This window comes from Amblyomma mixtum, chromosome 6 (genome assembly GCF_055824585.1).
Source record: "Amblyomma mixtum isolate Tamu chromosome 6, ASM5582458v1, whole genome shotgun sequence".
Taxonomy (NCBI): domain Eukaryota; kingdom Metazoa; phylum Arthropoda; class Arachnida; order Ixodida; family Ixodidae; genus Amblyomma; species Amblyomma mixtum.
This window is the reverse complement of record NC_143017.1, coordinates 137,625,767-137,639,816: the sequence shown is the minus strand read 5'-3', so window position 1 is coordinate 137,639,816 and position 14,050 is coordinate 137,625,767. Positions and strand designations below refer to the sequence as shown.

Sequence of the window (14,050 nt, the reverse complement as noted above, 5' to 3'; positions counted from 1 at the left end):
CTACTGAAAAAAAAAGGCATTATGGACATATAAGCACAAACAAGAGTACAGAGACGCGAACACAGAATCAGTAATTGTGAAAGAAAAAAAAATGGACTACAACATGCTTGCATGAGACATTTTAGCAATTGGTATAGGTGACATCGCTACAGAGAAGAGCTCCTTTACATTCATTTTTGAAAGTGGAGAAGGGTTTACTGTAATTAATATTTATATCTCTTGTATTGAGAATTTTGATAACTTGTAAAGACAGTGCTTGACGACCATAATTTGTCCTTATCCTCGGCATCTCTATTTTCGGGTCTCTGATAGCGTACAAGTTTACTCTGTATGTGGATGTGACATACAAACGATTTTTATGTATCCATTGTAGCAACTTAAAGTAGTATACCTTATCTGCCCTCAGCATATTGTACTTTATAAAAAGTGGATGCGTTCTTAGTTCCCTTTTGTCGCCATGATAATTTTCGCATATGCGTAACACTCTCTTCTGTAAAGTAATTAATTTTTTGTAATTAGAATCAGTTGTCGTACCCCAGGCTAAAATACCATAACTTATTCTAGAATAGAATAGAGAATAATATAGTGTCTGGTTCATCCAAGATGGAATCAAGGGCTGGATTCTGTAATGACAACCAATAACCCGTGATAAGTCGGACTTAAGGCAACCAACATGGGCGTTCCAGGACAGATCACTGCTAAACCATACACCCAAGAATTTTTGCTCAGTGACCTCCTCCAACAGGCTACCTTCATATCTGATGCTAATAGGGTTCTGGTCCCTAACGCTTGTGGGTTTAAAAATTACGTATTTAGATTTTGTTGTATTTAGAGTAATGCGATTGGCTTGTAGCCACCTGGAAAGTTTTAATAAGTAATCATTGACAGATTTTTCAAGGCATGTTTTTGTGGTTCATGTAAAAAATATATTCGTGTCGTCAGCATACATGATTAACTGAGGGGATCCTGGTATCATAGTTATATCATTCACATATATAAGAAAGAGTAAAGGCCCCAAAATTGATCTTTGAGGGACGCCGTGTTGTATCTTCATTTTACTCGAAGTGCGATCGTTTATGACTACGTATTGTGATCTGTCTTTCAGGTACGTTTGCAACAGACTCAGCGCAACGCCCCGAATCCCGCAGATCTCTAGCTTTTTTATCAATATGTCATGTTGCACAGTATCGAACGCTTTCCGAAGATCTATAAATAGACCAAGGGTTAAGAGTTTCTTCTCTATGTTTTCAATAATTTTGTCTTTTATATGTATAAGAGTTTCTTCCGTAGACTTATTTGCTTGAAAACCATACTGTGCATCAGCTATTATTTTATGTTTCTGAAAAAAGCTGGTAAGTCTATCATTAATGACGCGCTCAAATATTTTTGAGAATACAGTTAGAACAGAGATTGGCCGGTAGTTATTCATATTTGTTGCACCGCCGCCTTTATACACAGGTACTACTTTAGCTATCTTTAGGTCATCCGGAAACTTCCCAGTAAGAAGCATTAGGTTGATTATATAGGAAACACATGACTAATATGATTTGCAACATGTTTAATGGGCAAAGCCTTTATACCGTCATCTCCAGGCGCTACGTCACTTTTCAAGCTTCCGATTATTTTGCAAATTTCAGTTGGACTGCATGAAAAAAGTGAGATAGAGCTCATTGGACTGTTAGCATGTGTATGGTAGGACATGCTAGCAAGTGGGCCTGTATAGTTCCCTGTGCTAATGAACCTAAGATTCATTTCTTCTGCAAGCTGATCATCGGAGAGACGTTCGCCATCGACTGTGATATCTGTTACACAATGGCTTGAGCGCCTTTTGTTCATTAGATCGTTAACCATCTCCCATAACCTTTTGTAGTCATTGCGAGCACGAAGAGTTTGAGCACGAAAGTACTCGATCTTTGTTTTTTTGAGGGTCTGAGTTCAATTTGTTTCTGTAGGATTTAAACTCTTCCAGTAAATGCAGATCACGACATTTAAGAAAAGCATGAAACTTCTTGTTTTTTTCTCTTATTCGTTTAAACAAGTCCACAGTCAGCCAGGGTTTCCGCATTCTTTTTCGTTTTGTTTTATGCTCGCGCAAGGTAAAAGCTGCTTCACAGCGCTGTAGCAGCCTACTCAAGAATATTTTGTAGGCGACTGTAGCACTAGTTTCCTTGCAAACGTCGTCCCAGCTTTCTTTCTCGATTAGGATGCAAAAATGTCGCAGGCTTTGGTCATTAATTGTGCGATGCCATCCACTTTCTTTGCTACTTCTTTATTTATCAGTCACAGGGGGGCCCAAGCAGAATACTGGAAGGTGGTCACTGAGGTCGCATATCATACACCCGCAGAAATATCCTCACAACTCATGTTGGTAACACAGATATCCAGGGACGTTGCGGTATCAATAGTCACCAACATGATTATTTTTGAAAATAAACATTGGAAAGGTATTTTTGGCAATCTTTACTGCCAGTTAATGCGCCCCAGAACTAGACAAAACGCAATCTGTTCCATGCTTACAGCGTATCTTGTATCGCGAAATGATACAGTACCTGAAAACAAACAGTGCAGTGTCATACGCGTGCATAATGGATTTGGCAGAGGTGGGAACGGATGTAATTTTTCTTCCATAAGGGGAAAATAAAATAGGTCCTAGGACATATCCTTGGGGCACACCAGTTATAATAGAAGGGTATGACAAAATAAACCTATTAGTTCTAACATACTGCTGTCGACCGGTTAGATGACTACAAAACAAATTGAGACCGTTGGCATTGAATCCATAACATTCATCTGTCTATGACATTACGGAAGTAAAGCTTCGTATTGTTAACTTGTTCAAGGCCGCCAGCACGAGGCCTTATCACGGCGACCTTATCACTCTGTGACGCCAGGTGCTAACACATTCACCTGGGGGTTATCGCTCCCATGCGGAACGTATTCTATGCAGTTCGAGACTTTTGTCGTTACCTTGCAGGCCTTATGTATAGAGAATTCTTTGTCAGCATCAAATTGGGTGCGGCCGAGCGCAGCGGGCATTCTGTTCGACGACCGCCGAGCACACCTGTTGCTATCACCGCCGCCGATTCGTTACCATTGTGAGCGCGCAAGTCAGCCAATTAACGATTTTCTTTTGAAAGCCTTTTCGCTATCTTCTTCATTCTCAGACTGCCGTCACCACTACGTGATAGCATACAATGAAGAATTGGGTCGAAAGCCTTCTTTAAGCCAAAAAATATTATTACAGGTAGTTAATTATTGCGGAGTAATGCGTTTATTCTTTTTTGATAAATCTGATACTGCTGTCAATGTAGACCAACTGTTTCTGAATTCGCGCTGGAATTCAGTTAAAACGTTTATTCTTTTTTGATAAATCTGATACTGCTGTCAATGTAGACCAACTGTTTCTGAATTCGCGCTGGAATTCAGTTAAAACGCTCTTTCGTGCTCTTTTAACTCAAAGGAAATCACCTTTACAGACGCAGCATTTGTGACACTCATTATCAAATTTGGTTTATAACTACCGGGGTCGTTAACGATGCCAGATTTATACATGAATGAGCGTTTGCAATTGTTATGATTTTAGGCTATCAACTTCGGTCTATAATATGATGAATAAGACTCACAAGGGAAAGAAAGCCAACGTTGTCTTTCTTGACAGTAATTCCATTGTGTCCACCGCCTTCTAAGCACTCTTATCAGCTAATATATTTTGCTGTTGTATTTTCATAGGACTGAGACAATACGTGCTTTATCTTAATAGATAATTAACATTATATGACATATTGCATGCAGTCAGCTATTTCTCGTCCAATTTCAGTAAAATATGTATTGAAAACATCCACTTCATCTGCGTCAACCTGGTTAAGAACAGTGCGTCTTCTGGCAGGTGCATTAACGACATCATTAATAATGTCCCAAATCTTTTTAGTGCTAGCCTGAGCTTTTTGTAGCAATATTCTGCTGAACTCTCTCCTTTTCTTTTTGAATCATTGCAAAGACGGAATTATGGGAGCTGCAAAACTGCACAAATAATGTATTAAGTTTGTTTTTGCTGCTTCGACTTGTCATACCAAATATCCTTTTCCTTTAAAGTATCGTCTTTGTCATCCATGGACAAAGCGACTTGTGGTGCTTCCGGTGACTTTATGTCATGCATACAGAAATGGCAACGAAGAGTGTATTAACATATAGTACAATTGTACAGTATAATTATTAAAATTATTTTCCTAATTTTTTTGCACAAAGCAGTGATTGTATAACCCGCCTTTGCGTAGATTCGACTTATTCTTGGCTATTTTTTCATCTCTACGCAAAAACAGCGGAGTGGTCTGTTTTGCTCATTATGCATGTCCCCAACTGCAGTAGCCTTGCTAGAGCACAGTACTGGTCTGTATAAATTTTTGGTCTAATTTAAATTTTATTTAAAAGTCACGCCATGACCTGGAGTTTGCCCAAAATAAACGCTAGCAGGGCAAGCACGCCTCTTAGGAAAAATTTCGTATGTAGCAGACTCTGTTATTCTCTGAGCGTAATGCGTAGCATGGCCTGTGGATATCGAAAGTATGCTCCTTTACATAGCCGCACCACTTCGCACAGCATCCTCAGCAAGCGCCACTCGCTTATTTGTGGATAAATTTTGGCAATACCTAGAGCTGTATAAGGGGACAGGTGCAAGGCGGGGGTAGGCGAATTTGGGGGGGGGGGGGTGCCATTGAACGGCTGCAGATGCGAACAGGCAACATGCACACGTGCGCGCACGCACACACACACACGTCCACATACACACACATGCACGCACGCACACACACACGCACGCACACACAAATGCGCACGCACACGCGCGCACGTACGCACACGCACACACACACACGCGCGCGCGCGCGCGCACGCACGCACGCACGCACGCACGCAAATGCGCACGCACACACACACACTCACGCACGCACGCGCATCGAGTGTTTCAGGGAAGACTAAGTAATTTTCAAAAATCGGACTTTTGAAGTAAAAAAAATTGGCCGCGGTTTAGCTCTGGTTAAACCTGGAGGATTGCGAAAGCAACATCTGCGCGTAGCCATATATTGTTGAGTGAGCTACTTTGTTCATAGTCTCGCCGTTTCGCGTGCTCTTGCATGACCATACTGCGCATGCGCGAGGAGCAAGTGACGTCACCACGCACAGCTGGCGTGCCTCGCCGCGCGCGCTGGCTTTCCATTCCTTAAAATGATCCTATCTCCTGAAGCCCTGCAAGAATCGCCGCATGCTTAACATTGTCGAAGGCTTTAGTAAGATCTAAACCTAGAATTACCTTCGCACCTTTGGATCTCGAATGTATGATGTCATGCTGTAAGCGAAGCATCACGTCCTACGTGTACAAACCCGGCCGGAACAAGACCACCTCGTGCGGCCGCAGGTCGTTCTGATCCACGATGCGCGCCAGTCTGGCCCGAAGCACGCATGTCATAAGTTTTTTAATGCGCGAAGTTAGGGAAATGGGTCTGGGATTTTCCAATTTGGCGATTTACCCAGTTTAGGGATTAGCACCACCTTTGCAGTTTTCCATTGCTGAGGGAGACGGCCGCTACTCCACACCTCCTCCATGACGGGCGCACCGAGAGTCTCGTTCGCAGGGCCATCGTTTTGCGGCAGGGGAAGGAGGGATGTCGGGTCGCCCTTGTAGGTGTCGTTTTGCCGCGAGCTCCGCGTCCGTCCCCTCGAACACGTACCTGGCTTTTGTCAATCTAGTGCCCGATTGCGTTTTTGAACTATCGGGGTCCAGATGAAGTCGCAGCAGGCACCACGTCTTTAAAAGGCTCATGTTGCCTTCCATTTCATCAAACCTACTTCACCAGTTTTGCTTGGACAGTTTGATTGCCAAATACTCAATTTCATCAGTATGCCTGGCTATTCTTCGCCTCAAATTTCGATTCTATCTCAGTGCATAGAGACGCTTTTCCATGCCCCGTTTAGGTTCCCACAAGAGCTGGAGTTTGTTGTCGGCGGTTGCCGGCGCGTCATCCTTCTGCCGGGTCGTTTTAGCGGTCCTAACGTGGCGCATAAGGGCCTGCGCCCATTCGTCAATGTTCCCGTCTACGTTTGAGGTTTTCCTGATTTGCCTGAATTTGTCCCATTCAATTACGTTGGATTTCTTTCCGCGTCTTACTTTAACTCCCTGTTTGAGGGTTAGTGCTAGGACGCAGTGATCGCTCTCAAAGTTGAGCTCGGTGTTTCTCCCGCTAATCTCTTCCACGTTTCTGGCGAAGGCCAGATCTGGGGAAGTGTCGAAGCTGTTGCCAACTCTGGTCGGACAGCCCGGGTCCGTTTGCAGGGTGAGGCCCAAGTAGTGAAAGTCTTCCCACAGCTGCCTTCCCTTCGGGTCTTGCCTATTGTATTCCCACTCTTGGTTGGCCGCGTTAAAGTCTCCAGCAATTGGCAGGGGACTGGTTCCTGCCGTCCCTAATTCGCCTGTGGTTTAGATCGGGGAAGCTCCTGGGGGAGTTTTTTAACGACCTCCTTAGGCCCACCGACTTCCTTTTTCAAATATTCTATTTCTTTATCCTTCTCATATTTAGACTGGGAGGCCCCGCTAACGAAGCTTACGGTTTTACGGTTCCTGCTCGGACTTCTCTTCCAGGGGGCCCACGGGTTCCTCGGGTCCCTGGAACTGGCCCTGGCTCCGGACCTGGACCCGGATCGCCTTCTGTCACGGGAGCTCGAACGGCCTTTGGCCGGTAGTCTCTATCAATCGCGGGAGCTCTTCCATCCTGGCTCGGGAATCCCCGCGTCGGGCTCGGGAGTCCCCTCCTCTGACCTTTGAACGTCCTCTGCACTCACCTTCGGGTGTTGCATCAGATTTTTGCTGCCGCTCGCCTTGCTGCTGCTGCTGTTGTTCGGCGATTATTCGCAACCACTGCTGTTTCGTGGTCAGATGGGATGGGGAATCCTATAGATTTCCCTGCATTTCTTTTCGCCGAGCTGGTGACTTTTGCCGCCCAGCTGGCACTTCGCTTCGCAAGAAGGGCCCGACTCCTCTCTCTTTTTTTTACTATATCTTTACTTGTTAAGACGGCTTCAAGGTTACCGCCGAACGCTCCCTCCTCAGTTTTTTTTTTTTTTTTTTTTGCTGCATGCTTTCCACCGACTTGGCTGCCATTTTCTTTCGGCGAGGTTGGACGCGGCGCGACTTTTTACTCATTTTTGAGATCAGATGTGGTGTTTCAAGGTGACGTTTCGTGACGCTTTCTCTTCTGGACCTAGCATCTGATTAGAGCATAGAGCTAATATGATTAGAGAGGGAGCGCCGCCACAACTTTTAATGTTTTCCTCAAGATGGCGCCACCGACTTGGACTTCGAGTTCAGCGTCCTGAAGACGGCGGCTGTAGTTATGTTGAAACTTGAAGAGAAAACGCGCGCTGCGGAGAGCGCTAAAACGACCGAACAATGGACCGTGAACGAGACGAAGCAGGCTTTGTCCTCACGTCTCCGATTAGATGTGCTCTTTTTAACGAAATTTCAGGAAAACCGCTGGTTTATTTACGCCTACGTCTTGCGTTCACTGCAGTTTACGTGCAGGTACTGACTCTACAGCATTTATGCTTTAAAAATTACCCATTATCAAATTTCCCTGCTTTATTTTTCCAGTCACGGTGTTTTTATGGTTATCCTTGTGCTGTGCATCTATCTCCAACTGGTTCTGCGACTGTTAACTGGCACTTACTGGCACTTTGGTAGCGAAAACAGTCGAGCCCAACATATATCGAAGCCGGATGTTTCAAATTATCGACTATATCGAATACAAACATTATTCTATTGCAAATCCTGTGTAAAAGTATACGAGAGTGATGCAGTGCACAAAGCATCAATTTCGCCTTTCGTTCGATATATCGAACGGCGCGGCGCAGCCCTGCAGCTGGCGAATCTCCTAACGGTTCTCTTCGATCTTTTTAGCACGCGGAGGTGAGTCGGTTGCGCGGCCTTGCGCACCTGCTGGCAGAGCTAGTGCTGTGAAACCGCGTGAAGAGATGCGCGTGGAGTGTGGTGGAGGGAAGCCTTCGATATCTTGTACTCCTTTTCCACGCCGCATCGCTGTTATGCGGTGAAGCCAAGCTAACTAAAGCCTAGCGGCGGCCCTTGCTTATGCGCTTTGCTCACTTCGTTGCAGAAACCAACTCTACCTGAATCTTCATTAGCGATCATTCTAATTATAGTGTAAAGGTAACAAGATTAAAAATCTTATGATAGGCAGTGGTTCCTTCCAAAGAACAGTCCTCTGTAGCGTCAGTACGAAGCAGGTTAACGCCTGTCGAGTGGTACGCTGCCAGCCATCTGAACGCTGCCGTAGGGGCATGCCAAGGGCGTTTTCTTGTTTGTTTTTACTGACGACAGCCAGTTACGAGGAGCTCAGTTGGAGCGCAAAAATTGGTCGTTGGCAACCGAAGCCTCAGTAAAACACATGGGATTTAGTTGTTGCATTTTCAACTACGGCGCATAGTTAAGAAATATAATGTGAAGCGCAGTTGAGAAGTGTTCATGTGCACTACCTGGTGCTCAAAGCAGCCATGCATATCGGCATCCGTGGGCTTGATACAGCATTAGAAGTGAGTCATGCTTGACACAAGCAAAAAAAAAAAAAATCTCCCCATGTAAAAATAAAACGTTTTTTTTTTGTTCTTCGTGAAAATACGTTCTTGCGCAACCTGTTTATGTTATTTTTTGAAGGCTCTTAAATTTTTACACCATGCTCATGCGACAAAAACATCGGATAAAAATTTTGGAACTTCTGGCAGTTCGTAAAAAAAACCTGTCAATTTCATAAGAAAATTACTATTGGTTGGTTGGTTGGTTGGTTTATGGGGTTTAACGTCCCAAAGCGACTAAGGCTATGAGGGACGCCGTAGTGGAGGGCTCCGGAAATTTCGACCACCTGGGGTTCTTTAACGTGCACTGACATCGCACAGTACACGGGCCTCGAATTTCTCCTCCAAAGAAATTCAACCGCCGCTGCCGGGATCGAACCCGCGTCTTTCGGGCCAGCAGCCGAGCACCATAGTCACTAAGCCACCGCGGCTTTTTTTTTTCTTTATTGCATGAATTAATACATCAATAAAATATCGTAGTTGTCGTGCCCCTTGGCAGACAACCGTGTCTAATGGACTTTCATTAACACAAGTTGGTCCATCAGACTCAATACATCATCCGCGCAATCTTGTTGCTTCAAGACTTCTCTTAACTTATACACATGTTCCACAAAATAACCACATACCGATCGTGCATCCAAGTCACAATGTCTTACAGCCATTCTACTCCTCCAAATGCTGTGAAGGCCCAATAACATAATCTGGTCATACTGTGCAACATCACTTTCAGTGGTCAAGTACCGAATTCCGCGCGGTGGCAATGGCAAGTCCTTTTTTAGGGTTCTTTGCAAAACATCCCAGTAGAACACCGCATCCCAACAATCGAGGAACACGTGTTCTACCGTCTCCGTTTTTCTACACAGGAGACAGTTCGAGCCCCAAGGAACAAAAAGACCCTTTTCCTCTAGCCATGTTTTTACTGGTAGCGTTCCTGTGTGTAATTTAAAAAAGAATGTTTTGACGCCAGGTGCAACAGTCATCTTTTTAACTCGCCTGAGAACGTCTTTCCCAGGGCCTTCACAGTATAAGGCTCTGTACAGTGGCGCTGGAAACAACTGTTCAATAAGATCCTTGTATAAGCGCTTCGGCGTTACATACGCTAAATACTCTAGCGAGAACCGCACTTGCAAAAACCTGAACGACCAGACAACCTCTCGCAGGAAGCGAGACACTGTGTACCGCCGAGCATTGCACGAAGAGACAATGAATTCTGGAAGTGCACTGGATAACATGGTTTGTATGAATGTTCGCAGGAAGGGGTCATTTTGGTCACGCAGGAAACAAAACCTTAAAACCACTTGCCGTACATAGAGATGCATTAGAGACACTCCCCCGACCTTTACTCTCCGGAAGAGATTATCTCTGCGAATTCGTTCCCAATTGGACGCCCAAATGAAGACTGCAAAAACCCGATGAAACCTTTGGATATTGGTTCGTGCACAATATAATACTTGAAGTAAATACATGATCCTTGCCACAAGAAAGGTGTTACATACAGTTGCGCGGGCGAAAATAGAAAGATTACGGCCCATCCATCCTTTGGTCCGGTCCCGCATTTCTTCCGCTTTATCATTCCAGTAATTGGTATTCTCCCCATATTTGTCCAGCGGGACTCCCAAATAAACTCCGGGAGTTGTAGCCCATCGGACCCCGCAGAACAATTCTGGTTCCAAGTCCCATTGCCCATGCCAGACTCCGAGACATTTATCGAGATTAACAGCGCTACCAGTTTGCCTGCAAAACCTTTCGGTTACTTGTAACGCTTCTACAATACTTTTGCGATCTTCACAAAAGAGGGCAACATCATCTGCATATGCCAGTATTCGCACCTCACACGCTCCCAACCTAAAACCTCGGATGTGCTCGCTCGCAGTTATCATCCTACAAAAAGGCTCCAAATAAATTGCAAAAAGTAGAGGGGACAGTGGACATCCTTGTCGAACAGATGCCCTCACATCAATTCTTTCAGATAATATTTTGTTTACCATAAGTCGTGTCGAGCAACATGCATAAGCCATTTTTACCCCATTGAGAACAACCGAACCAATACCAATATGTTCCAACAAACAATAGAGTATTTCATGAGACACCCGATCAAATGCTTTTTCAAAGTCAATTTGAACCATAGCCACTTTCTTATTTAAAGCATCGCAGCACTCGAGCACGCTGCGTGCTACATGAATATTTTTAAATATGCTTCTTGTTTTTATACCACACGCTTGGTGAGGCCCTACAATATCCTTTATGACGTATTGCAATCGCTTAGCTAACACTTTCATGAGGATTTTATAATCAACGTTTGTTAACGTGATTGGTCTATAGCTTGTTACTTTTACCAGCTTGGCAGGGTCATCTGTCTTAGGAATTAAGACCGTATGAGCATTGCTAAACGAAGGTGGCAGCCTACCGACCTCAAAACACTCTTTGAAAAGCTTATGTAGCATAGCAGCAATGTCATATTTAAAGCTCTTATAAAAGGCAGCAGTCAAACCGTCAGGTCCCGGCGACTTTCCGGCATTCAATTCCTCAATTGCTGTCTCTATTTCCTTAATACTTATTTCGCTCTCTAGCTCTTCAGTTATCTCATTTCCTAATATTGGCATAAGTGGCAAAAAGTTTTCCTGAAACCCTTCTTCACTTGGTGCTTTGCGTGAAAACAGCTCACGGTACTGTTCCACGAATGCACTCGAAATTCCACTTTGTTCACTGAGGATTCGTCCTTTGTATTCGATAACTGATATCTCGTTTGACCGCGCGTATCGCTTTTCATCTGTGAGCGCGCGTTTTGTAGGCATTTCACCAGTAAGCCATTTTTCCGTGCGTGCTCTTATCGCTGCTCCTCTGTACTTCTGAGCATCTAAAGCTTCTAGCCTAACTTTGACGCCTTTTATATCATGCATGAACATGCCCGGCGTTTTTTCCTCTTCGTGCCCTAAATTCGCCAAAAGCTCACGCAAATGCTTTTCTTCTTTTTTTTCCTCATATTTTCTTATGGTTGAACGCTCAATGGCATGCATTTTCAACTCCTGCTTAAAGCATTCCCAAGATTCAATACGTCCTGTTTTACTATTATTAAACATATCCATGCTTTCCTTAACTTTTCTTAAAAATATGTCGTCTTCTATAAGCCTTGAGTTTAGTTTCCACATATCCCAGTTCATTTTTGCTTTACGCTGCTTCCTTCCTCCCAAAGTTACCGTAACTAGGCAGTGGTCACTAAATGACACTTGCTTCACTTCATACTGCTCACAGGAAGGTGAAAACTCCGGCGACACATATATTCTGTCCAGTCGTGCGTGGCTACTACCTTGAAAATGCGTAAAATGCACGTGATTCTGACTCTTCGCCAGGCCTATTACATCCTCCAAGCTGCACTCGTTGAGGACACTCTTCAAGAAATCAACACTCGGGTCTTTTACGTCCTTTACATTTGAACGATCTTTAGGGTCCAAAACGCAATTGAAGTCTCCCAATAGTATGAGCACTCGACTGCAATCAAGGAACGAGGCTAACTGTTCAAAAAAACCGCGCCGTTCCTTTTGTATCGTGGGAGCATACAGGACAACAACCCTCAACGCGAATGTTTCATATGTGAAGTCACACACGATAAACCGCCCCCTTGCACAAGTTATTATTTGTTCTTCAACTATGCCTATGTTTTTCCTCAGGAAAAGACAGCATCCCGCCGACAAACCAGCCGCATGGCTTACACAAACATTGAAATGCGAACGAAAACCAAGCACCATGTTATCTGTTTGCTGCTCATCCTCAACTTTTGTTTCTTGAATAGCCGCGATATCTAGATCTAACTCCCCGAACAGTCGGTTCAACTGCACTTGCTTACGCTTCGAGGCAAGCCCTCGTACGTTCAGAGTGCCAACTTTTAGCGGTTTCTTCAAATAAGCCATATAGTGCACACAGCAAACAAACAACAGTGACTAAGGCTCACTGCTTCGGCCTCTCGTCGTGAGTTAGCAACGAGGACCGCGACAAGGCTAACTTGCCTTTCTTGGCTCCCTCCCCTCTCCAATGCCTTTCTAGCCGACGCAGTTCTCGTTCCGTAGCCGGTGCCTTTTCGTAGTCACGAGGTCGCTTAATGGAAGCGACTGTCGCATCCATCGGCGCCTCGGAGTCGTGGTCGCCTGAAGTGCTCTCCCTCGTTGGCTCTTCTGGCGCCGCAGCAGCATCCGCCTTCTTGCCAGTCGTTTCTGCAGCGGGGTCACCTTGTGTCTTCTCGTCGCCAGCGGGCAGCTCCGGCTGCTGGGAAGCAGGGCCGTCGCTGAGTCCTGAAGGGGGCGGGGCTCCGGCGTTCTCCAGTTCCTCCTGGTCCATGAGCAGCTCGCTGCCGTCGTCTTGCGGCGGAGCAGTACCCGTGGCCACACGCGCATACGTGCGAACGCACCCTTCCCGTTCATGTCCGAAGGCGTGACACAAACTGCATCTTGGCGTGCGGCAGTCGCGTCGAATATGTCCCGTCCTTTTGCACCGTAGGCATATTGGTGGCCGTCCAGGCACCACCACCAACACTTGTCCTCCGTAGAACTTGAGCATGTGGGGCAAATCATCGATAGAGAGCCCCTCCTTCAGAACCATACGCACCAGACGGGTGGTCGATTCGACGTCTTCGAAACCGGGACTGTTCCACTGCTCGCGGTTGACGTCTGTCACCTCTCCATATTCTTCAAAAGCCTTCTGCACAGATTCATTCGACACGTAGAAGGGCACCCAGTGCACCCTGAAGGCCAACTCACGTTTGTTGGGGTCTATGACCGCACAATAGCGTTTTTTCACTTCAAGTGCTCCTTCTGTCAGCAGTCGTTCCTTCGCTTCCGAAGTTTTCAGCTTCAACATCCACACATGCGACATTTGAAAGGCCCCAATGCCAGCCACGAAAGGTAGAACACCGGCAGTTTCCAAAGGCTCACGAAAATCCTGTATGCGATAAGGCCGCCCGGCAATATCGCAGTGAAGGAAAACCGCTGTCTTCATTGCGTCTCCCGAAGGCAGCGTAGGCAAATCTAAGCGATAGCCCACTGGTGGGCGTCGCTCACCGAAACCTCGGCCAGACATGACCGATAACGAAGCGCGCTCAGAGCTTCCCATCACACGACCGTCTCCCACGGAAGCCGGAAGTGGAATGAAGCCACCGCGGCCGCATAGAAAATTACTATTATTGCTTAATTTTAATGGAACAGTTATACTGATTTCTCTGTCCTTTGAGGTTAATAACAGTAAAAATACGCCCAAATACTCAAGCACATACAATAAATCAAAAGCAGAGTTCAAAACGATTACCTCACCTATACCGACGCTAGCACTACGACCACAGAAATCTTTGGCCCTTTAGCCGTTAGAATTAGCATTTGCATGAATTATTCTTCCAGCAGGTCTCCTGCATAACTGGTAACTTGTACCG

At 45.4% G+C, this 14,050-nt stretch overlaps 1 protein-coding gene across 1 annotated transcript; it reads right to left on the bottom strand.

The window, feature by feature from the left end:
* Positions 1–9,118: 9,118 nt before the first annotated feature.
* LOC149340530 (uncharacterized) lies at positions 9,119–13,996 on the bottom strand. The gene has a single exon (XM_089549340.1). The coding sequence runs from the start codon at positions 13,735–13,737 to the stop codon at positions 12,580–12,582; it is 1,158 nt and encodes a 385-aa protein (XP_089405466.1). The 5' UTR covers positions 13,738–13,996; the 3' UTR covers positions 9,119–12,579.
* Positions 13,997–14,050: the final 54 nt, after the last annotated feature.

Excerpts from the sequence above, each read along its gene's own strand:
- LOC149340530 (XM_089549340.1), bottom strand. The coding sequence starts at position 13,737 with ATGGGAAGCTCTGAGCGCGCTTCGTTATCGGTCATGTCTGGCCGAGGT.